The sequence below is a fragment of the Cygnus atratus genome, chromosome 2, assembly GCF_013377495.2.
Source record: "Cygnus atratus isolate AKBS03 ecotype Queensland, Australia chromosome 2, CAtr_DNAZoo_HiC_assembly, whole genome shotgun sequence".
NCBI classification, from domain to species: domain Eukaryota; kingdom Metazoa; phylum Chordata; class Aves; order Anseriformes; family Anatidae; genus Cygnus; species Cygnus atratus.
In genome coordinates this window covers 66,116,330-66,141,878 of record NC_066363.1, presented here as the reverse complement: position 1 = coordinate 66,141,878, position 25,549 = coordinate 66,116,330, and the positions used below count along the sequence as shown (strand labels likewise).

Sequence of the window (25,549 nt, the reverse complement as noted above, 5' to 3'; positions counted from 1 at the left end):
GGTGGGCAGGAATCATTTTTTTGTAAAAGTGATTCACCAGTGAAGCTGACACAGATCTATATCATTTTCAACTACCTCTGAGTATCTTCAGACCTTTTAGGCCAGGGTTGCCATATGAGGTTTCACTGAACTGTCTTATATTTGGTAGTGACTAATTATATGCTGTTATGTACGCACCCGCCACTTCTGCTGCTGTCGTGGGTTGCAGACACTTGGGAGCCTTGCAATTAGATGTTGACTCTCCGTTTTCTCACGGATTATGACATTCAGATAGGGCTGTCCAATTTCACAGGAAAGACTTTCTCTTTCCTGCCTTCAGGAACAGAAAGCTGCAGGGCAGCTGGGTCAGAAAACTGCCTTAAAAAGGAGAAGCCAGGACAAATGACTTGCTCAAATAGCACAGCTTTGACCTGGCTCTCACACTGGAAGCCCTGTCACCTACTACATTTCCTGATTGTTTGAGGAGAAGTGTTACTCTGTACCCACCAGTCCTAGGAAGCAAGATGGCATCTCTAAACTCACAGGTGTGAGGTTCCTATCATTGTCTGTGCATATATTGCCATCTGTACCAAAAGCTTCTAGAATTGTATAATGGGAAGAAAGCTGTTTTCTGCTCTGCAAACCCACTGTTTAACTGCAGCTGCTGTTTACTGCTCTGTTTGGTTAAACTGCAACATGGAACAAACCTCAAATCACAGAGGGTTTGTACTGTCTTGGTCAAAGCTCTCCTCTCAACTCCGTGATGCATTCTCACTGCTGCTGTGACAAGATCCGGTATACCTTGTTGTCTGAAGAAGCTTGAATGTGTCGGGGGGGGAATATTCAAAATATTCATGACGCTTGGGTGTCCCTTCCAAATCAAGATGTTCTATGATTCTATAATAGCAATCTTTCCAGCTATATCGTTGTGACAGTGCTATAATAGGCACTATGTGAAAGTTTTGTTGTACAGTAAGGGTTCAGCAGTTAGTCTGCTATGCAAAGGGTCAAATCCACTGCTGTGAACCACCTCCTGTGACCCTTTTGCATAAAGGAAGAGGGAATGGAGACTCATGAAACCAGAGGAGGCTGCTCTCTAAATTTTTCCACCAGATATTCTGTGACAATTCAGTACCTGATCAGCTGCTTAAGACATGTACTTAAGGAAAAGAGATCTTTGCCCATAGTCATCTAACTGATTTTTAGAGCTTTGCCATTCCCTGATCAGGCAGGTGTTCATCTAGAGCTACTGAATGATTTTAAAGAATTATTTTGGAGGTAATAAAATCCATTAAGAGCTGTCTGGGGACAATGGCATTGCTATGGAAGAGGACAGGAAAGCAGGCAATGAGGAAAAAGCTTGTTGCAGAGATGGAAAAGAAGTGTTGAAGGTGAGGAATGAATGCAGGCAAAGGAAGAATGGCAGTAGATGCACTCAAGAAATGTGAGCAAAAAGATGGGGTTTAAGACCCGGAACATGGGGAGCATTCTCTTTGTAGGCAAGTTAATGAGTCATAGTTAAGCTGAGGCAGGGGAGGTTTAGACTGGACATCAGGAAGAGGTTCTTCACCAAGAGGGTGGTTGCACACTGGAACAGGCTCCCCAGTGAAGTAGTCACTGCACCAAGCCTGTCTGAATTTAAGAAGCGATTGGACTGTGCACTTAGTCACATGGTCTAAACTTTTGGGTAGACCTGTGCGGTGCCAGGAGTTGGACTTGATGATCCTTATGGGTCCCTTCCAACTCGGGATATTCTGTGGTTCTATGATCTGCAGTGTGTCTGGTGGCAGTGCAGGCTTGTGAGCAGGTGGTTGCTTCCGGTCACCATTTGGTGGGCACTAAGGAGTGCTTGGTTACAAGGAAATGCCTGCCCCAGCAGTGCAGCCTGCTAACTTGTAGGTTCTGGAATTGTATGTGGTTCCTGGACTGTGGGGAGCTCAGGCAATAGCAAATACCAGGATAGCAGGCAGCAGAGATGTTTGAGCTGGGGGCAGAGTTGCAGGGTAGAAATGGGTTAAGCAAACAGGATGCTGCCGGTTGGAGCTATTTTTTTTGGAGTTTCTTTTTTCATATTTAGTCTTTCACTTTGAAGACCTTCCTCTGGAGGTTCCGAAAGTGTTACTGTCATTTGTTAGTCATCTGTTGGTGGGGTTTTTGTGTTTTGTTTTTGTTTTTACAGGTCATTTTTAAGAATTCTTGACAGTGTTTGTAATTTTTTAAATTTACTATTTCTGTTGTGATACGGATTATCCACTAAGTAGCAATCATTAGGAACCTGCAGTAAAACCAGATCTTGCTTTTTTTTCTGTACAGAACACTTAAGAGTGATAAAGTGAATAAAAGTAATCCATTAAAGTTGCAAAGAAACGCCTTTCTACCAACCCAGTATGTAAATGAATCATATGTGGTCTACCTATGTGAAAAACAGAAGCCCCCTTGATAGCGGGATATTAAAAGAAAGTGAGGCAGACACCTTAACAAGCTAATAGTCAGTTCAACAAGGCACAAAGCAGCACTCATTGCCAGTTAGTAGGTCATTCAGGTGACCATGTGCAAGTTAACATCACTTATGTTCATTTTTAATTTCATTGTCTGCCTGGGGCCTAGACTATGAATGTTCATAGGGTTTTTGCTCGGTTCTATCTTATCAGCTCCGTCAGTGTCTCTGCAAAGATAACCATCTCTGCAAAGATGCCATCGATTCAATCTCCTGTAGCCTACTGGGTCCTGCATTACAGTTTAACATTGCAAATGCTGAGCATTTGGGGAATTTTACCCTTTGAAAACTGATTGTTATTTTAAGTAAAGTGCTTAAGATGAAAACAGAGGAGCAAGCTACTTTTCATCAAAAATTTGGAAGCTATCATTTGTCTGACAGTCTTTTGCCACGGTGAAGGTGCTTAGCTATGGACTAGCGAAGGAGATCCAACCTCCAGGAATTGATGGCATTACCCTATTACCCTTTATGTGCTTATGGCTGCCTCCTGCTTTCTTGTTCCTAATTAAAGCTGAGATAAGCTCACTTCAAAAGTCCATTTAGATCTATGTGCATATACTGAAGAAATAATTTCATGTACACGGGTGATTCAGGATGACTTCTGTTGCATATGGAAGGATTTTGCACAAAATAGTGTATATTTTAATATTTCACCAGTGCTTATTTTCATATATCCTGTGCAAAAATTTAATAGTTCTGCTATTGAAGTAACCTAAGAAGTTTGTAGAATATTCAGTTTTTCGTTATTTTAAATGCCTGATTATTTTTTTAATTTTGTTGTTGTTGTTTTATAAGTAATTGAAAGCAAATCTGCATTTGGGAAATGCTTTGAATACTTAATCTGTAATTAACACTGAAAAGTGACAATACTTATGGTGAAACAGACTGAGATCTTGTTTGAAACATGAATACAAATGACTTTTTGAGTTTGTAAGATACTAGGCATGTTGTGTGCATCTTGACTAACATATCAAATTAATAGTGGACTTTGAGAAAATTGTAGGTGAGTAGAAAACTTTTATAATCAAAAAAGGAAATTGCAGATGGCAACAAAAGGCAATGTAATTGTACATATGTAAATTCTTATTCAGCAAGGTATTTAAGCATGTGACTAGCCTATACCTTGCTGCCGGTCTCAATAAATTCAATCCATCTACTCATACACTAAATTACAGCCTTAGGGTTTCTAAAATCATTTAAGACTAAATAGAGTAAATTCAGCATGGATAACTATTGATGGAACCAAATTCTATTTCTAATTATCTCAGAATGATTCTAGAGTAACTAGCTGGAAATCAGTGGTACTTTCCTTAGTTTAATGTAAGTATAATGGAGTAAAAGTTCAATAATGTAGTTGTTTTTTATTAGTTGTCCAGAGCTATAGTGTTTGCCTATAGAATGTTACTGAGAAACTCACAGGTTAGTTCTCATTAAATAATGAGTCACTCTTACAAATGCATAGAAAATTTAAAGGGCCTGGATTTTTAAAACATTCCTCTGTACATTGTTTTCTTTCAGATTTCATCTGTTCTTTGTACTGTATTGTATTAGTAATGTGCCTGTAAAGGTGATGTAAGGGCTTAGGATTTCTTTGCTTTCCTATTGGAGAGATGTAGCTATCTGGCAAGGTGTTATATTTAGATTGAATTTCACTGACTTTTGTGTATCTGCTTTTTATGTGCTGCAGGTGGGCACTGTGGTGGAGTTTCTTGACAGGTTGTCACCTGCTGGACCAGTGAAAAGCACTTACCCACTAACCTTTGTTCAGCTAAAGCAGGTAAGGATTCCTTTGGTAGGCAATTTGCAGCCATTTTGTCAAATTTAGCTGAACAACCCTCTGTGGAATGGCTCCTCGTATGTCCAGTGTCTTATACCTTATCTCAGCACAGGAAGTAATAGTGTTTTAAAGGTGTTCAGGATTTTTGATCAGGAGACCTCTCCATATTTGTCAGTGCTCTTGTTCTGCAACTAAGGTTTTCCTCTTTTTATGAATGTAGATATATATGGTGTCCAGGCTTTCTCCTTTATCTGTCTTTTCTCTGAAGTACTGATTCCATGTTTGTGAGATCTTTTTTTCCCTTGTACTACCTTTTTCTTCAGTATTTTTTCCTTTTTTTCCCCCTTTTCCTCTCTCTTCCTCTATCAGAATGAGAACAATGGCTGAAGCGCTGCTTTCTTCATGCAGGTCAGGGAGACTGGAGTTGTCAAATGTAATCCATTTGACACTTCTGTGGGCCCTCTACTTATTTTTAATCTTTTTCTTTTAGTAAAAGTATGGTGGGTCAAGGGAATGTGATAAGGGAACGACCTGTGGAATTGCAAACCCCTGCCAAAGGCATTCACCCCACTAGCTGAGATAGGAAATTTTTTTTGTATTTTCCTATGACTTCTGCTGACTCCCATTCTCTCCTCTGTTCTCTGTCTTGCTGCATCAGTTTCCCTGTCAATTTTGATGACTTCCTCAGAGTAAAAGATCTTTCCCTTGCTGCTGAGTGACTCTGTTTTTCCACTAAGCGTATATGGCTCCCTGATCGCTTCTGTACTGAATATAACAGAGAATGGAGTATCGGTGCTGATTGTCTGCAGCTGTAATAAACTATGGAGAGAATGTGATGATGGTAGCTGGGGGAGGGAGAAAAGGGAGAGTATGCAGTTCAGCAGGTGCCTATGACATTTTCTAAGGCATTAGTCAAGTAAGGATTCAAAGCTTGTATTTTTCCCTTCCAAGCCATTAATAGAGAGAGGTATGAGAGAAGCTGCAGCTAGTAGGACATATTAGCTGGATGTAATTTCTTGTGGGTTCTTCTCTCATCCTCTGCCCTTCCCACTGTTAGTACCCTGTTTAGGAAAACAGCTGAGATGGCAGCTGGTGGTGCTGCATAGGTTCTCTCCACTTATTTTCTTTTTTCTCATTTTTCTGGGCACCTTGTTACAAATGTAATGTAATTGTAGTAATTATAGTGGACTGGAAATGGTTTACTCTCTCTTCTTCCTGCCATACTTTAATCCAGATAAATGGTTTTGTGGCTACTGACAATGCGATTGTTTCTTGGTTTTAATTTGTTTCACTTTTGTGCTGAGGAAAAAATATCTAACAACTGATACTTTTTTCTTTACTGATGGGGGGAACCTGATGAAAAAAAACTCTGAAATGTTCCTGATATAAAGCAGATAGTTTGTGAAATAAACAATATCGAACTGATGAATATGTCAGTTGACAAGTGCACTTTGAATTTTCTTATACAAAATCAGTTATGAAGGGATTTTCCAAATATTTTAATGAAGAAATGATGCTGTCAGTCATTAACTTCTGTTTTTATTGAGGAAATGCATTTGCAGCCAAGACGCTTGTCTTTTAAAGTTATGTAAATGTACTGATGAAACAAGTTTAAAAAAAAAAAAAAAAGGAAACTGTGGAATTTACACCCATTGCTTAAAGGTCAAAGTGAACTCTAATCTGAAGCTGCTATCTCTGATAGATGCTATCTGAAGTGAATGAAAGTTGATGTTTCAATCTGAGTGTGTAGGCAGGAATGTGGGATATATCTAATTCTTGACCTGAACTGAAGCTACAGAATAACTTGGTTCATTAATCTGGGGATTTTTTTCTTTTCTTAGTATTTTGGGTTTGTACTGTACAGAACTAAGCTTCCAAAAAACTGTACGGAGCCAACACAACTGTCTTCACCTTTAAATGGAGTCCATGATCGTGCTTATGTCTCCGTGGATGGGGTAAACATTGTTTGCTGGTATACATTTTTGCCACGAATGGCCTTCGTGAGATAGATGAATACAATCTGCCTTTTTTCTCTTTTCTACATCTTAACAAAAACAAATTTATTAAATAAAATTATTTAATAAGATGAAAGAAGTATAGAAGTATACTGTAGATTCGTACTAAATGTTCCTAATATTTCAGGAAATATGAGTATTTATCTGTCTCTTCTAAGGAACGTGTAATTGTTTCCACTTTTGAGATGTGAATGTTGATATAGATTCATGACTTCATTGAAAAAATAGCTAGAAGAAGAGGGCTTACTTGCAAGCTTTTGAACTGCAGTAATGGTATATACACTTAATGGCTATCTACAGTGTTTTTATGGATATTTTACTCCCCCCCTCCCCACCCCTTGGAGGGGGGAAGGGAGCTGGGGGGAGTAGAAGCCCTAACATACATCTTATGTTATGAAACTGGCTTCTGATCACAAGTTTTATATATATAAAAAAAAGTATATTGTACAGGATATAAACTTTGCCTTTCTTTCCTTAAATAGCATTTTGTTCTTGCTTAATAAGAATTAATAGCAATTCATGGACTTTGATAGTCCATTTTTTGATTATTCTTTGATCAGTGCTGATTCTCATCACCATTGTGGCCATGTCAAGTTCTTCTTTACTAATGTTGTTAGAATGGGAACAAATAAAGCTAAATATTGATGTGAGTTTAAATGGAAGATGAATCATCTTTTTATCTCTGACACTTGCAAAATCTTCTTAGTTACCAGGTTAAATCTGTGAACTTTTTGTGAATCAGGTGCACCAAAAGCTACTAGAATTCTAAAAGTTGATTTAGTTAATTTAACTAAGGAAAGAGATGTCATCAGCTAGATGAATACAGCTGATGTGCCTAGTAGTATATCCAGTAGATGTACTGAAATAGAAATACTGACAAACCTGCTTTTTGTGTGATTGTATATGTATGTATTTGCATACAAGAGGAGGAAAGGAAAATATATATTTTACTTTTGGTTGTTTGTTTCCTTTCTCTACTTTATCTTCATGTAAGTTGAAGAGACAAATGATGGGGTTTTGTTGGTTCAACGGCTGTTTTCTTCTTTTGATGTAATTCATATAGGTTCTTCAAGGCATCCTTGAAAGGGATAAATCGCTAATGATAAATATAACTGGGAAGGCTGGAGCAAAAATGGATATCTTGGTAGAGAATATGGGCCGAGTCAACTATGGTAGATACAATAATGACTTCAAGGTAAGTAGAATCAATGAAGTAACTAGATAATTTTTTATGGGTTAAAAAACATGGGTTAGAAACAGTGAAAGGATCAGGATTATGCAGCTGTAACTTTACCTCAAAATATAACTCCTCACTAGTTTTCATGTGAGTTTTCTGGTCACAGAAATCAAAGTGGAATAAAAAAGTTAGACATGTTTTTTGTTGGTTCACATGGGTTGTTAGACAAAGTGTCACCCACAAGACTTTCAGGCTGAGTTGAATCTGTAGCTAAAATTTTAAGATATGCAAAGCTGTTTGGATAAATTCAAAAATAGGCTGGAAATCAGTCTAGTCTTGGTCATATTTTGGGGCTTTTGACTCCTGAGGTAGTGTTTGTGTGTATTTGTGTATATTTACTTTTGTACCTCTTGCCATGTTCTATTCACTTGTCAGTAGTGTATTGCAATTTTTTCAGTTTGGCTAAGAGAGGCTGACTTACAAGCACTTTACCATGCAACATTGCCAATTCAGGTTTGTACTGACCTGGAATTATCAGAAAGCTTATGAACACTTCCATGCTATGCTTTGGAACTATCAGTGCCCTGCCATTAGGGGCAATACCACTAAGGTAACACTAAGAAAGGCAGGAGCAAAAGGGAAGCTTATCTGGTTTTGGAATTAAAGGGGTCCCCAGTGCTGTGTGATGTTTTCTAATGAGGGGGAAGGGAGAGAACTATTACAGAGGCTAGTCTTGTGGTGTGTTTCTGCAGTGGTCAGTGCCATGGCATGCTATCTTTGTTAGTTTTTGGTATTACTAGGTTGCAAATAGTACCAAGTATGACAGAAAGCTTTCTCATTAAGATGAGAATTGCAGGCCCTTAACTGCAAGAACCTTTTGTGTAGACTCCCCTTGGATTTGACTTGACCTAAATTGATTTGGCAGCGTTCTTTCAGAAAGATGGTCAAATGTTTAATGACTAGAGATTTATTACTGGTGATTATGGTGCCTTTTGGTGCTGCAGTTGACAGCAGGTAAATTAGAAGCTCCTGTTCCCTCTCAGACTTGTCCAAAGTATTACTTGGTTTGTTTGAATGCAGCATCACAGGAATGATGTATGCTGACCTGTACTATTTAGTTATTAGCTAAGGGCACTTGTGCTGTGAGGAAGTAGGACTTTTAAAGTTATAAGCAGGGGGGAAAAATTAAAATCAAGTGTGTATGAATTTTTCTGAGCCTTGCTGATGAGGTCACAAACTCTGGTTGAGTTCGGTCATTTTGCAGAATACAGTTTAGTCATAGAACATACATTGGTAAGTCTTAGAAGATCACCATTAGGCAGAATTGACTGTTTTCACACTTGTGTTTTGCTGCCATGAGAAGGATGGGCCTGATTGCATTCTTAAAGAAGGTTGTATTCGTTATGATTAAGCAGCAGAGAAGAATTGAAGCTCAGGTTTGGTTTAAAGGGGACTAGTTGACCAGTTATCTTAGTGTGTTGTGATATGGATTTCTAGGTGTATCTCCAGTTATTCTAAGACTCCGGTCAAGCCAAAGCAATATAACTTTTAGGATGTATAAAAGTCTGTGAATTAAAAGTATGAGCAACTGTTTTCTGTGGCATATAAATTCAGTGGGTAGCAGTAGTGCCAACTCTGTTCATACTGTCTTTTCAACGATCCTTACTCTTTTCATGAGTGGCAAGAGAGGGCAGCTAGTTCCCCAGTGTTCTGCCTTTATATATAGGCAGCAGAAATGTGTTTATTTAATAATCAGGCCAGGTGATAAGGAAATCTATGTGCTTACTGATAAACTATGGTAACAGAATAAAGGGTTAAAGGTTGGAGTAGGGAGGTGCTCAGTGCTGTTGTGATTGAGTTTCAATTTACACATACCAGGATTTCAACCTTTTCAAGACTGAGTAAAAGCAAATTTAATAGACACATTGTGCGAAGACACATTGTGCGAAGACACATTGTGCGAAGACACATTGTGCGAACAATCCTCTAAAAGCTCGAGCCTTTCACACAGAAGAGGGACACCTTCTCCACATAGCTTTGGAAACTGTACTTTGCTTTTTCCCATAGACTCCCTCACCCTGTTTCTTAAGGCAGGTATTTTTTGTGTTGATTTTGAAAATGGGGAATAGTTGTGCATAGATTATTCGTTATTCTGTGACTTCATAAATAACTTCATATATAACATCAGGGAAGAGGTTTCCATTTGATGAAGCCTTACAGAAGCCTTGCACTTTCAAGAAAATCTGAATTTTGTTCAGCTGCTTTTTCTTACTTTTTTTTTGAATTTGGAGTGGAACTAGTCATCTAGCTTTTGGGAAAGAATCTTAAGAGGGTTTTGGTTTTAAAACATCCTGCTGATCTAAGTGTCCTTAAAGAAAACAAAGGAAAGAAGAGTGTTTTCTGTTTTTCTTTTTTTTTTTAACATGCTCACTGCCACCTATATCTTTGTTCTACTTGGGAAATTCATGTCCATATCTGGACTATTGCGTATGCATTTTTACGCAGACCAAAGTAAGAGTGCTTGTAGGCACTTCATTTCATTCAAAAATTACACCATACATAACACTTAAAGATGGGTTTAGGGAGGCAGGTTGCAAAGTTTTGGCTAAAGCTATGCTGCAATACTTCAACTGATTGTCAGACAAAGTAAAGTGTAGGTTGAAGAGAAGTTTTGCTGTTTAACTCTGTGCAGATAATTTATTTTGATATAAGGAAAATAAGTTATGCAGTGGCCATCAAGGTAAAGGAATAGAGAATATATTAGTGCATCTACTGATGTCTAGGCTTGTGGAGTCAGTGTAATGCTTAGTAGATATTGGAACAGATATACTATTTACTATAAGCCCTCCACAGCCATAGAAAATGTGGCTTTGCTTGTGACTTCGCTTTTAGAACTTCTTTTTCCTGTTCAACTTGTGGTATTTGCAACAGAACTGAAGTTGCACTTACAAACAGCTTTTATGCAGGGTCTACTCAGGAGATTATATGGATGTAGCAGTGTTGGTTTAAAATCAATTCCTTGCATTGCACTGAAACACAATTTTAGAAACCGTTACTGTAACACAATTAGGAATTGAGTTCAGGAGAAACTTAATGTTCCTTTTACTATTCTTAAATCATGATCTTACCTTGCCTTTGTACTCACTGTGTGAGTACCTTGGTGTTCTTCAAGGGTGCACATAGTTCCATAGAATTGAAACGGGACTCTGTGGGCTTGAAATTGACTGTAAGCTCAAAATATTTCACTGAATTGGGGTCATGAAGCATGCGCCTTGGTTTTGTGATACTATATGTTAGCTGTAGAAGACCTGTAGGAAGTGAATACTGCTTTCTCTGCTATTGTGCAGGTTAATGTCTTGGGTTAGTGACTCAGTGTTACCAAATCTCTTGATGGTATCTCAAAACTTGAGCAATTTAATGCTTTTTCTGCTGTTTATTAAGCCCTATGTTTTTGAATCATGTTCGTGTTAAAGCAAAATAGAAATCTTAAGTTAAATTAAAAAAAAAATTGAAAAGGAAAATCAGGCATTGATGAAAGCTTAAAACTTTGAAGAAGTGCAATGCTTTCATAGAGAATAAATAAAATGCTTTATTCTTGAGCAAAGCTTATAACTTGGTGAAAACCAGATGCTTGTTTTTCCACACAGATTGGCAGCTGTTGGAAGTACTTTGATTCAAACATGCTTTTAGTCCTGACTGATTTATGGTTGCAGCTGAATAACTTCAATAACATGAAGCTAATTGTTGCATTTTTTTTCTTCTTCCTAGGGTCTAGTTTCAAATTTAACTCTTGATCAAGATATACTGGTTGAATGGGAAATCTATCCTCTAGACATAGATGGAGCAGTGAACCATTCCATTCATGGCTACCCTGACCGACCAAAGAGATCTGTTGGCAATCCACTGAGTTATGAAACACCTACTTTTTACACCGGTAGACTTTTAATTCCTGGTGGGATTCCAGACTTGCCACAAGACACCTATGTCAACTTTCCTGGCTGGACAAAGGTACAAATTTTTGCTGTAAAAAGTTGAGGTCCACTCATAGAGAGATACTGAAAGTTCTATGGAAGGTCAAAACCCACCTCTCTTAGGCTGGATAGAAGGAGGTTATAATGGCGGGGTGAGCCAAATACATTTAAATGACTAGGAAATGTATTCCTTGGTAGAAGTAAATCTGGAGATAAACCATTAAGAAGAGTGAAACTTATAATCCAAAGGCACATGGTATAGGTCTAGGAAGGGGAGAATCACATAAAAACCCTGTAGTTTTTCCTAGAGTGAGAAAGATCAACTATCAGACTTGATAGAAATGCTGCATTTAGTGGTAGTGTTTTGGATTTTTTTTTGTCTCAATGTGTTGTATAAACAGTTTTTGGAGGGATAGAATGAATTACATGCCTTGAGATGAAACAGTTCTTATTCTGGAGAAAGTGAGATGCTACAGGACACTTCTCTGATTACACTGATTAATTAAAAGTAACTAAGAACATATTTTTGTTGCTGTGTGAGAAATATGGATCCTGTTACAAAGCACAGGGGGAGTTGGACACTGCTAGTAGCATGCCCATAAGTATGGATCCAGACAATGTTACAGAATCACAGAATCATCTAGGTTGGAAGAGACCTCCAAGATCACCTAGTCCAACCTCTGACCTAACACTAACAAGTCCTCCACGAAACCATATCACTAAGCTCTACATCTAAACGTCTTTTAAAGACCTCCAGGGATGGCGACTCAACCACTTCCCTGGGCAGCCCCTTCCAATGCCTAACAACCCTTTCAGTAAAGAAGTTCTTCCTAATATCCAACTTAAACCTCCCCTGGTGCAACTTTAGCCCATTCCCCCTCATCCTGTCACCAGGCATGTGGGAGAACAGACCAACCCCCACCTCGCTACAGCCTCCTTTAAGGTACCTATAGAGAGCGATAAGGTTGCCCCTGAGCCTCCTCTTCTCCAGGCTGAACAATCCCAGCTCCCTCAGCTGCTCCTCGTAAGGCTTGTTCTCCAGACCCCTCACCAGCTTCGTCGCCCTTCTCTGGACTCGCTTGAGCACCTTGATGTCCTTCTTGTAGTGAGGGGCCCAAAACTGAACACAGTACTCGAGGTGCGGCCTCACCAGAGCTGAGTACAGGGGTGCAATCACCTCCCTAGCCCTGCTGGCCACACTGCTTCTTATACAAGCCAGGATGCTGTTGGCCTTCTTGGCCACCTGAGCACACTGCTGGCTCATATTCAGCCGACTATCAACCAATACTCCCAGGTCCTTCTCTGCCAGGCAGCTTTCCAACCACTCATCTCCCAGCCTGTAGCGCTGCTTGGGTTTGTTGTGCCCCAGGTGGAGGACCCGGCACTTGGCCTTGTTGAACTTCATACAGTTGGCCTCAGCCCATCGGTCCAGCCTATCCAGATCCTCCTGCAGAGCCTTCCTACCCTTGAGCAGATCTACACATGCACCTAACTTGGTGTCGTCTGCAAACTTACTGAGGGTGCACTCGATCCCCTCATCCAGATCATCGATAAAGATACTGAAGAGAACTGGCCCCAGTACTGAGCCCTGGGGGACTCCACTAGTGACCGGCCTCCAACTGGATTTAACTCCATTCACCACAACTCTTTGGGCCCGGCTACCCAGCCAGTTTCTAACCCAACGAAGCATATGCCAGTCCAAGCCAGGAGCAGCCAGTTTCTTGAGGAGAATGCTGTGGGAAACAGTGTCAAAAGCCTTACTGAAGTCAAGGTAAACCACATCCACAGCCTTTCCCTCATCCACTAAGCATGTCACTTTGTCATAGAAGGAGATCAGGTTAGTCAAGCAGGGCCTGCCTTTCATAAACCCATGCTGACTGGGCCTGATCGCCTGATTGCCCTTCAAGTGCTGCGTGATGACACTCAAGATAATCTGCTCCATGAACTTCCCTGGCACTGAGGTCAAACTAACAGGCCTATAGTTTCCCGGGTCTACCTTCTGGCCCTTCTTGTAGATGGGCATCACGTTTGCTAGCCGCCAGTTGACTGGGACCTCCCCTGATAGCCAGGACTGCCGATAAATGATGGAAAGCTGCTTGGCCAGTTCTTCTGCCAGTTCTCTCAGCACCCGTGGGTGGATCCCATCCGGCCCCATCGACTCGCGTACAACCAAGTGCTGTAGCAGGTCGCCAACCATTTCCTTGTGGATTGTGAGGGCCACATCCTGCTCCCCATCCCTTTCCACCAGCTCAGGGTACTGGGTGTCTAGAGAACAACTGGTCTTGCTGCTAAAGACTGAGGCAAAGAAGGCATTAAGCACCTCGGCCTTTTCCTCATCTCTCGTCACTAAGTTTCCCCCTACATCCAGCAAAGGATGGAGATTCTCCTAGTCCTCCTTTTTGTGTTAATGTATTTATAAAAACATTTTCTGTTGTCTTTAACAGCAGTAGCCAGATTGAGCTCCAGGTGAGCTTTGGCCTTTCTAATTTTGTCCCTACACATCCTTACAACAACCTTATAATCCTTCTGAGTGGCCTGCCCTCTTTTCCAAAGATTATAAACCCTCTTTTTCCCTAAGCTCTGGCCACAACTCTCTGTTCAGCCAGGCCGGTCTTCTTCTGCACCAGCTCGTCTTTGGGCACGTGGGGACAGACCACTCCTGAGCCATTAAGATTTCCTTCTTGAGGAGTGCCCAGCCTTCCTGGACTCCTCTGCCCTTCAGAACTGCCTCCCAAGGGACTCTGCCAACCAGGGTCCTGAACAGCTCAAAGTCTGCCCTCCGGAAGTCCAAGACAGCAGCTTTACTGGTCCCCCTCCTGACTTCGCCGAGAATAGAGAACTGTACCATTTTGTGGTCACTCTGCCCAAGACAGCTCCCGACCACCACATCTCCCACCAGTTCTTCTCTGTTTGTGAACAGAAGGTCCAGTGAGGCACCTCCCTGGTAGGCTCTCTAACCAGCTGCGTCAGGAAACTATCTTCCACGCTCTCCAAAAACCTCCTAGGCTGCTTCCTGTGAGCTGTTAATGCCTGTCTTCTGAAGTTTACCTGTAACTGGACTGAGTAGGTCAAATTGTGACTGACCAATCTCGTGGCCTTCTATGAAGGAGTGACTGTATCAGTTGACAAGGGAAGACCAACTAATGTCATCTACCTGGACTTCTGTAAGGCCTTTGGCAGGGTCCCATGCAATGTCCTGATCTCCAGATTGGAGGAAGATGGATTTGAAAGGTGGGCCATTCAGTGGCTAAGGAATTGGCTGGAGGGCTGCAGCCAGACAGTTGCCACCAGTTGCTGCCATGTCGAGGTAGAGCCCAGTGATAAGTGGTGTTCCTCAGGGGTCTGTCTTGGGACTGCTGCTGCTTAATATCATTACCAGTGACATAGACAGCGGGATTGAGTGCATCCTAAGCAAGTTTGCAGATGACACCAAGCTGAGTGGTGCAGTTGATACACCAGAAGGAAGGGATGCCATCCAAAGGGGCCTGGACAAGCTTGAGAAGTGGGCTCACGTGAACCTAATCAGGTTCAACCAGTCCAGGTGCAAGGTGCTGCACCTGTGCTGGGGCAATCCCAGACATGAGGACAGACTGGGAGAAGAACTCATTGAGAGCAGCCCTGCAGAGAAGGACTTTGGGGTTCTGGTGGATGAAAAAAGCCAGCAGGGCGTGCTTGTGGCCCAGAAGGCCAGCTGCGTCCTGGGCTGCATCAACAGAGGGGTGGCCAGCAGGGTGAGGGAGTGGACTGTGCCCTTCTGCTCTGCCCTTGTGATGCCCTACCTGGAGTGCTGTGTCCAGGTCTGGGGCCCCCAGAACAAGAAGGATGTGGAGCTGTTGGGTCCAGAGGAGGGCCACAAAGATGCTCAGAGGGAGTACCTCTTCTACAAAGAAAAGCTGAGAGGACTACGGTTGTTCAGCCTGGAGAAGAGAAGGCTCTGTGGAGACCTCACTGCAGCTTTTTGGTAATATTGAAAGGGGTCTTATAAAAAAGATAGTGACTTTTAACCCGTGCAGATAGTGATAGGACAAGGGAGAATGGTCTTAAACTAAAAGAGGATAGATTTTGACTAGACGTAAGGAGGAAATTCTTCACTTGGGGGTGACGACGCACCATAACAGGCTGCCCAGAGGAGCTGTGGATGCCCCATCCCTGGAAGTGTTCAAGGCCAGGTTGGATGGGGCTTTGGGCGGCCTGTTCTAGATCATGGTGGCATCCCTGCCTGTGGCCGGGGAGTTGGAACTGGGTGATCTTTAAGGTCCCTTCCAACCCAAGTCATTTTATGATCAGAGAGCACTGCAATGAGAAGTTTGTGTTTCCTGAATGGGAACTTCTGATAGGGCTGGAGAATAGCTAGAACAGAAAAGAGTATGTTTTCACATCGCCGTGGTTGAAACAGCATACAAGATGAGTATGCAGCTGGAGGGAGGCACAGACAGCAGAATGTGTGCACTGAAGTGCCACTCCTCTTAGAGGCCTAAGCATTCAACTCTAGGCTTCAAGAGTGCTGGTGTTAGGTAGCGAAGTTAATCCTTTCTGAAGCAGTTTACTTACTGTTATTAAAACAGAGTAGGAGATGGAGGTGCTGGGGATCTATCTAGAGCTTTGCAGCGGTTAAAGCACTTCGCAATATGCAGAAGACTGATTCATTGCAGACATTTAGTGTTGCAGGCACTGAGCTTGGATGAGGAAGTCTCTTAGTCCCTGTTCCTATATATGTGCATATCTTACACAATCACAGAATAAAATCCAGCAATAGCTATTTGCACAGGAACTGGAATCTGGGACTTTTCCAGTAAATTCTGTGACCCAGTGAATCACAAACCATCTTCCTGTCTTTGAAATGGCAAATGAGTCCATTCTTAAGAATTCTTATGTTTCAGTGGGAATCTTTTTCCCTGACCTATTGGACATAGAAATTTGTTTTATATGGTCTGTATACTATCTGAAGAGGTCAAAGTGAAGAGATCCCAGAGAAACTGTAAATATGGTTATTGGATTGATCCTTCATCTTTGTAGAGATTGGACCAAAGTTTTAAATAAGATACCCAGGAGTAACAAGATTGAGGTGAAACTGGGTGTGGGGAAAAGAAAGGCAGAAACTCAGACTTCTAGATAACTTTACCAATTAGCAATGCCTATAAGGTAAAGGGCTGTAAGAGTTTGAATTCTACTCAAGTCCTATTGGATCTGGGCCTTAATTTCTTGAGGCACAGCTGTATAAATTGCTGATAACAAGGTGTGGAGAGGGACTTCTAATAGGAGCTAAAGGTGTTTGAGTATTTGAAAAACTGTGCAAACAACTCTTAAGAAAACATGCAGTTTTAATGATTATCTTGCCTTTCCATATTAAGACAAAGAATATGATATGCTGGACAGCCCAGAAGAAGGATGTGGCATTAACAGTCATGTCTGATGGTTGTAGCTCAGTTGCCTGCTGTGGTTTTTAAAAGCTTCGCTATTAACAAAATTTCCCCCACCTTCACTTAATGAAGCATTGTTGCGCTTAAGAGTATGTCCTTCTGGATGTATGGTCAGATTTATCGTGTGTGTTTTGTTTGTTTTTTTATAAATTTAGAGTCAGGATTGTTCTTTATTTCTGTGGAATCATGGGTTGTAGCTGCTGACCCTGATAAAGGAAATCTTTCTGAAGATAGAGATCTATTCCCTGTCTCTTTTTTTTTTTTCAAAGGTATGTTTGTTGGCAGCATGTATGATGCTGTGTTTTCCTATTTTGGGATGTACAAACTCCTGAATATGCAGTCTTTAGAAATTGCAGTGTTAATATAATGTTCCAAATGGCAGTTTGGAAATGAGAAAAGAAATTCATAGTTTTCTTGGAAAACTGAGTTATAACCAGAGATTAAGATCAGAAACAGACCTGTGTGATTGTACCTGCTGTGTTGGAACTCTAATGCAGCTGATTCCTACACTATACTCCTACTTCCCAGAGGGTTACAGTCACCCTGTATAGTAGCTAGTCTACTGTTTAGTGGGTACATCTGCAAATGCATCTTGTGGGGGGATAGCTTGCATTAATGCTATATTCTCTTCTAAAAGTAGTATAGAAGCAAAGTAAAGAGCTTGAATAAATAGTTCTTCTCTTGTCCTTTAATACAGCAGAAACAAGCCACAAAGCGAGATGAACTTGATTTAAATATTTAAAAAAAAAGTTTAAAGTCAAAGTTTATTAACATCTTGGCACTGTAAAAGATAGGATCTTACACTGAGATAGTGGATACAGAGACAAAATAACTCATCTGCATTTGCAACTATACAATCTCCTTATAAAACTTCTCTCACAAGTTTCATAAAAATAATTTTCGTAAATGCTTGAAAAAGAAAAAAGAATTACCTCCAAAATACCTTGAACAGTAATATTTTAGTATACTACGATTGTGCTTTAATAAATCTTCTATAAGTATTATTTGATTTTTAATTGTCCCACAGGATGTTAAAAATCACCAAGAATGCAATGAGTCCTTATTTTCCAGTGACTCTCTGGAAAATCACTCCAGTGATTTTATTATTTTTATCAATTTACATCTATGCCACAAGTGAGTTTGTTTTTCCTCTACATTCTGATTACCAGAGGCCACAGCAAGAGGGAAAACAGATGAAGTTATCTGTTCCCATCCTCTTCCTTGCTTGCCAAACCGTTAATTGTCTGACATGGTGAAAAGGATGCTTAAGAGGAAAAAAAGCAAGTGGTTTGTCCAAATCAGCTTATGTCTTGTTTAATGAATCAAGATTCCATTCAGTTCAGGAATCCCTTTATAATTCTGCTGAACATTTGGCAGCTTATCAATTTAAAGACTTTTGGAAACACCTGCACTTGTTTCACTCCAATGTCTCTACTTTCTGATGTATAAATGACTTATTTTATTTCCTTTTTACTTGCCTAATTTTATTTTCAATTTTAACTTGGGATATTTATAATATTAGAAAAGTATTTTGTTCTGGCCACCTCCATTAAAAAAGTAATTTGAAGAGTTTGTATGACAAATTAACTACAATGTCATTGAATTCACATTAATAATAGCAAAACATCAAAGATTCACTGATGTAACTAACTAAAACAAAATACAGCGCTCTTGCAGTATCGTTTCACAATTTATTTTGCTGACTAAGCTATTGCAAGTATAATAGACATCTGAATGTCATGTCTAGACAAGCTGTATATATTTTTCTTGAAATCATAGAACAGGAAAGCAGCATGAAGATAGCATAGCATTACACTTTTGCAGAGAACAATTAGCAGAATTAGGATCTGCTTTCTTCTTTTGAGAGTTCTTTCTCTTTTTAACAATCAGCTTCAAGAAAATACAATTTTCAGGGTTTGCTTTGGTCTGAAACTTGGCACAAAATTCAGTATCAGGAATCTGCAATTCTGTTTTCTGAAGTATTGTCATATTTGGCATGACTGCAGTATCTGACCACTTTGTTTTTAAATATTAACTCATCAGGGAATTTAGATTCTTTTGACAATTTGTAGCAATTTCTTCAACAGATTATCTGTCCTTGTGTTCTATTGAACTGAAATATCAAGAAAATGCAGTTACTATGTGAAATGTGTTATGCTTAAAGTTATTTAGATGTTTGATCTCTGTCAAATTATTAAAACTTCATTATGTTTTCTCTTTCTTTTAACAGGGGCAAATTTGGATCAATGGCTTTAATCTCGGTCGCTACTGGCCAGCCCGTGGTCCTCAGTTGACCCTTTTTGTTCCAAGGAATATACTTGTTTCATCAGTGCCAAATAACATAACAGTACTGGAACTGGAGCATTCTCACTGTAGCACCCAGGCATGCGAGATAGAATTTGTAGACAAACCGGTTATCAATGCAACTACACAGTACAAAAATGTTCCTCCCCCACTCTTTTTTAGAGACATGTGGCTGAACTATCTATAATGATTTGAGTGTTTCCTTATCTTCCCCCCAATTTGCTTCTTTTTCCCTTTAAACATACTTCCCTTTTTTAAAGAGTCAGTGTAGATTAGTAAGTTGTTTAGCAGAGACAGCTTCTTAAATTCAAATATTTTTTTTCAGGCTGGCCAGAGTTAAATACTGAAATTCTCTTGAAAAAGAAAAGTTGTAGCTTTAGAGTTTGCCTTGAACTGTGAAACTGAACTCATCTAGAAGATAATTTTAGCATCGAAGTATACTAAAAATACATAGAATCATAGAATCATAGACTATCCCGAGTTGGAAGGGACCCATAAGGATCATCAAGTCCAACTCCTGGCACCGCACAGGTCTACCCAAAAGTTTAGACCATGTGACTAAGTGCACAGTCCAATCGCTTCTTAAACTCCAACAGGCTTGGTGCAGTGACTACTTCACTGGGGAGCCTGTTCCAGTGTGCGACCACCCTCTCGGTGAAGAACCTCTTCCTGATGTCCAGCCTAAACTTCCCCTGCCTCAGCTTAACACTGTTCCCACGGGTCCTATCACTGGTGTTTACGGAGAATAGGTCACCTGCCTCTCCACTCCCCCTCACGAGGAAGCTGTAGACCACAATGAGGTCTCCCCTCAGCCTCCTCTTCTCCAGGCTGAACAGGCCCAGTGCCCTCAGCTGCTCCTCATACGTCTTCCCCTCTAGTCCCTTCACCATCTTCGTCGCCCTCCTCTGGACACTCTCCAAGTTTAATGTCCTTTTTGTACTGTGGTGTCCAGAAGTGCACACAGTACTCGAGGTGAGGCCGCACCAGCGCAGAGTAGAGCAAGACAATCACTTCCCTCGACTGACTAGCAATGCCGTGCTTGATGCACCCCAGGATACGGTTGGCCCTCTTGGCTGCCAGGGCACACTGCTGGCTCATATTCAACTTGCTGTCAACCACAACCCTCAGATCCCTCTCTGTGGGGCTGCTCTCCAGCGTCTCGTCACCCAGTCTGTACGTATAGCCAGGGTTGTCCCATCCCACGTGCAGGACCCAGCACTTGCTCTTGTTAAACTTCATGCGGTTAGTGATCGCCCAGCTCTCCAATCTGTCCAGATCTCTCTGCAAGGCCTTTCCACCCTCATCCGAGTCCACAACTCCTCCAAGTTTGGTGTTGTCGGCAAATTTGATCAAAACACCTTCTAGTCCTACATCCAAATCATTTATAAAAACATTGAAAAGGACTGGCTCTAAAATGGAGCCTTAGGGGACCCCACTAGTGACCACCCACCAGCCTGATGTGGCCCCATTTACCACAACCCTTTGAGCCCTGCCTGTCAGCCAATTGCTCACCCATCGTATATGATGTTTTTGTTGCTTTCCTGTAGGCTGTTTGCATTACAGGAACCTTCTGCTTTTTTTTTAACCATCTTTTGCAACTGGAAAGAAGCCTAAAAAAGGGCTGCACAGTCCCATGACCCTGCTGGTTACTCATGAATGCATGGTAGGTCCATGCTGCCAATGGACTAGACAACTTTCAGCTGATTTTTGTTACCTGTTTAGTATCAGTATCATTTTATTCTGCACTGACTGCCGACGTTGAATGGACCTGCTTTTTTCACCTCCATGCAAATGACCTCTGAAAAAATCCATTTGGTTTCCTATGGGAGCAGTGACAAATGTGGAAGAGAGCACTAATGCAAGCTGATCCAAACAGCAGTAATGTGGATAGTGGAGAGCGATCTTGTAGTGTGCTTCTATCCTCTCTTTGAAAGCCATTTGACTGCTTCATTTCTACTATCTCCAGAGACTTAAATTAAATTGGCAATTACAAGAACAGTAGTGAAATTTAGGCTGTTTTGGTTGGACCATAGCCTCTGATTAACTTGCCTGCAGAATATAGTCTTAAAATAAGCCATTTTTCCTTTTAACTGATTTTTTTTAATGGGCCTGTAATGCCTCTTCTTCATAGGCCAGAACCTTCAAAGTAGAAGAGAATTCAAGTTCTTTGAATACAAAAAGAGAATTCAATTTTTTTAACTTAAGTCATGCCTTGTGTTTTGTTCCAGTAAACTGATAATCTAATCCAGTAAACTGATAATCTAAATGCCTGGTATTTGCAAAGATATGTAGTTGTTGTTGGAAAAGCTGACTTTCTACAGGAGGCTGAATCTTCTTTTTGATTCTTAGGATTTTGGTGTCAATCATGCAAACTCTTTGGTGAAATGTAAACAAAATATTAAGATGACAAAACCAAATATTTTCATAATCTGTGGTTGTTCCCTTTTTATTTGTCTCATGTTATTAAAATGGTTCTTTAAAGATTAAATCCTTCCTGTGTTTGTTTCAGAGGGAGCAAGTGGAGGAGGAAGAGTGATTAAAATATTAAGTGAGAAATGAGGTTGTAAAGTCTCTATGGACAAGGAGTTCTTGTTGATGTCTCATTTGTTTTGTTCTGAAGACTTGTGCGAAGTGAAGCAAAACAAAATAGTTGTAAGAGGCTGCGAGGTCCTCTGAGGTGCCACCCTCTTCTGAGATAGAGTCAGGTTTTTGCACTGGCTTTCTTCTCAGTTAATGCTGACTGCTACCCTCACTTGAGGAGAGAGTAGAAAGGATCACCACTACATTATCAAAACCTCTGCTATGTGGTTGATGAGCTGACTGCCACAGGGACTTTCAAACCACTCCTGTGTGGTTCACTTGAGCCACAGAGCTCCTAGTCTGAAATTCTTACCTCAAATGCCAAGTCTTACAGCTGGGAGCTGCATGTGCAGTACTCGAAACACTTCATTTTCTGTTCTGACCCTGGTTCTTTTTATTCTTTACATCATCCTTATGCAGACCTTGGAAAATGCTCTGCAGCTAGTTTATTATGAAGTATTAGTTACCTCAGAGCCAGGTCTTGAATGTAAGGAATGGAACAGAATTAGTTTCATACTGGTTGTGGGTTTTGTGGCTTGAAGTGTACAGAATGACAGTACTATTTAGATGCAATTCCTACAACAGTTCAGTACTTTAACAGCCAGGAGTAATTTTATTTTTCTGTCGATTAGTTCTGTAAAGAGTGTAAAAGATCAATTTGTAGTTCTTATCACTTCATTTGTTTTTCCATTGCATTAGTGAAAAAAATGTAGTATAATCCATAATATTTATTTTTGTCATATCTCCATGTAATATTACAAGCATGAAGGTTTTGTATCAAGGATTGCAAATATTAATCTATATAAATGTAACACTACCGGGAACAACATGATAAAACAAGCTTAAGGTTTTTCAAGTAGGGATCTAGATAGCTTCAATAACACACCTGCCTATTTACTGCTTTCTGTGAAGTGATCTGTTGCCTACAGAAAGGGACTGAAAGTTAGGGCCCTGATTCCTAATCCTGGTCTGCATACAATAAAAAAAACAGGTTTCCAAATGGTGTGGCATTTATGTGAGTACACAGAAGGGAGATCTCTCTGAGAAGGAGCATTCAGAGTGCATCGCTACCAAGGAGAGCATGTTGCCTCCTGCTGTTCCTTCACCCATGGGTGTGTCCGTGGGTGCTGCAGGTTTGTCTTCTGCCCTGCCTGTGTCATGCACTGGGCATCTGCATCTGCACCTTTGCTGCTGCTGCATGGCTGGGGCTTATCCTAGATTTCCTAGCTTTTGTGTGCAGTCTTCCCGGGACTAGTTTCCCCATGCTGTCAGAAGTTTGCCTGCAAAGTGCAGCTGTAGGAGGCTCAGCTTAGCAGAGGTATTTTTCCAGAACCGGAGTGGGATTTGTAAGCTTAAACCGCATTCCTGCCTACGCACGAATGAAGGCCTTTTAAATGTTACTTGGGATGAATGAGCAAGGAGGTAAATATGGACTGGTGAACGGTGTGCACTATGTGGTTGAATTCTTAACGTATTGGTAAGACTACCATTTCCCTTATGTTCATAGCATAATAATAAATCTAAATGTTAACCAACACTTCAGCCCCTCAAAACTTCAGTCCCTGAGTCTAACAAGGTTGAGACTTGGCCTTCTCCATGTTCTGTTAGCCTCTCAATGCCCTTTGTTGATCTTTGCAGGCAGCACTCTCACCTTGTTGAGCTCTCCCACCTTTGAGTGCTCCACAGTGTCCCTGCTTCATTTTGTAGTTTTTGGATGATGTTTGCACAGTTTGAATGTTAACATCAGTATGAATCTAGAAAATATTCCTGACTGAGCAGCAAACACTATCCACCTGGCCAATATGCATCAGGTGTTCAGAAAAGGCAATTACAGAGGAAGAATCTCGTGTTTAACAGTGTGCTCCACAGGAGATGACACACTATTATCCAGGTCAGGAACATGACCTGTTAACAAAGCACTGAGTTTGGACTGCAAGGGGAAGGAATCTATTCCCTTGGGGGAAGGAGTCTATCCTCAGGGCTCAAAGGGTTGTGGTAAATGGGGCCACATCAGGCTGGTGGGTGGTCACTAGTGGGGTCCCCTAAGGCTCCATTTTAGAGCCAGTCCTTTTCAATGTTTTTATAAACGATTTGGATGTAGGACTAGAAGGTGTTTTGATCAAATTTGCCGACAACACCAAACTTGGAGGAGTTGTGGACTCGGATGAGGGTGGAAAGGCCTTGCAGAGAGATCTGGACAGATTGGAGAGCTGGGTGATCACTAACCGCATGAAGTTTAACAAGAGCAAGTGCTGGGTCCTGCACGTGGGATGGGACAACCCTGGCTATACGTACAGACTGGGTGACGAGACGCTGGAGAGCAGCCCCACAGAGAGGGATCTGAGGGTTGTGGTTGACAGCAAGTTGAATATGAGCCAGCAGTGTGCCCTGGCAGCCAAGAGGGCCAACCGTATCCTGGGGTGCATCAAGCACGGCATTGCTAGTCAGTCGAGGGAAGTGATTGTCTTGCTCTACTCTGCGCTGGTGCGGCCTCACCTCGAGTACTGTGTGCACTTCTGGACACCACAGTACAAAAAGGACATTAAACTTGGAGAGTGTCCAGAGGAGGGCGACGAAGATGGTGAAGGGACTAGAGGGGAAGACGTATGAGGAGCAGCTGAGGGCACTGGGCCTGTTCAGCCTGGAGAAGAGGAGGCTGAGGGGAGACCTCATTGTGGTCTACAGCTTCCTCGTGAGGGGGAGTGAAGAGGCAGGTGACCTATTCTCCGTAAACACCAGTGATAGGACCCGTGGGAACAGTGTTAAGCTGAGGCAGGGGAAGTTTAGGCTGGACATCAGGAAGAGGTTCTTCACCGAGAGGGTGGTCGCACACTGGAACAGGCTCCCCAGTGAAGTAGTCACTGCACCAAGCCTGTTGGAGTTTAAGAAGCGATTGGACTGTGCACTTAGTCACATGGTCTAAACTTTTGGGTAGACCTGTGCGGTGCCAGGAGTTGGACTTGATGATCCTTATGGGTCCCTTCCAACTCGGGATAGTCTATGATTCTATGATTCTATTCACTCTGGGGGAAGGAGTCTCTTTTCTTTGGGTGGGCTTGGTCACTTTGCTTTAATTGGATGACTACCTATACAATTGCAATCGTCTTGTATTCTAATTTTGGACATGTTCAAATCACTGAGGACAACAACCTCTCAGTATATGTAAAATTGATATTCTGACACTTCCTGGAAACCCATCCATGTTTGAGCAAATACCTTGCAGTGTTGACAAATCTTAGCCTGGTCCTCTGACATTGACTTGGTTACTTACCTGGCATTGTTACCTCTACCAGCAGGAAAATACTTGAAAATGTTTGTTACACGGCTTTGCAATTGCTCATTTTCCCTTCTCTGCTTGCCAATGCTCTCACATAACTTCCCAAAGAAATCTGATTGATGTGTAGTCACTGCATTTTCTCTTTAGTTTGTTCTTGTATGCATCTTTTCAAGGTTACAAACACCATTTTAACAGATAATACAAGGTGAAAGTTTTATGAGAGGTGATCTAGCCGTGTGCCTCTCTACCCTAAGCCAACATAATTTGTACCTCAAGTATTGCCAGCTCATTTAAACTCTTTTTCATTATTTCCTGAGATGGAGACTCCAGTTTTTCCTAGGGCAAGCTATTCCAGCGTTTACTAGTGTTTATTAGGAAACTTGTCAACAGCTAAATGAAAATCACATTGCTGTATATAAGCCAACTATCACTTTTACCATCTGCAGTTGACATAGAGTAATTCTTTGTGCTGTGAGACTTCTGTGCCATCTCTGTTATCGTACCTCCAGGACGGACTGGATTTACAGAAATATAAAGAGGTGCAGAGCAATG

At 41.2% G+C, this 25,549-nt stretch overlaps 1 protein-coding gene across 6 annotated transcripts in view; it reads left to right on the top strand.

The window, feature by feature from the left end:
• Positions 1-25,549, top strand: part of GLB1 (galactosidase beta 1) — a 96,340-nt gene that overhangs the window by 29,311 nt on the left and 41,480 nt on the right. For 3 of the 6 annotated variants that reach the window (XM_035568865.2, XM_035568869.2, XM_035568866.2), the window contains 5 exons: positions 4,164-4,253; positions 6,095-6,208; positions 7,332-7,463; positions 11,214-11,453; positions 19,067-21,628. In XM_035568865.2, the coding sequence (XP_035424758.1) occupies positions 4,164-4,253; positions 6,095-6,208; positions 7,332-7,463; positions 11,214-11,453; positions 19,067-19,327 (837 nt within the window). In that variant the 3' untranslated portion in view covers positions 19,328-21,628. Of the gene's footprint in view, positions 1-4,163; positions 4,254-6,094; positions 6,209-7,331; positions 7,464-11,213; positions 11,454-16,991; positions 17,101-19,066; positions 21,629-25,549 lie in introns of those variants that run through there. The other 3 variants (XM_035568867.2, XM_050708575.1, XM_035568868.2) reach the window with 2 other exon arrangements.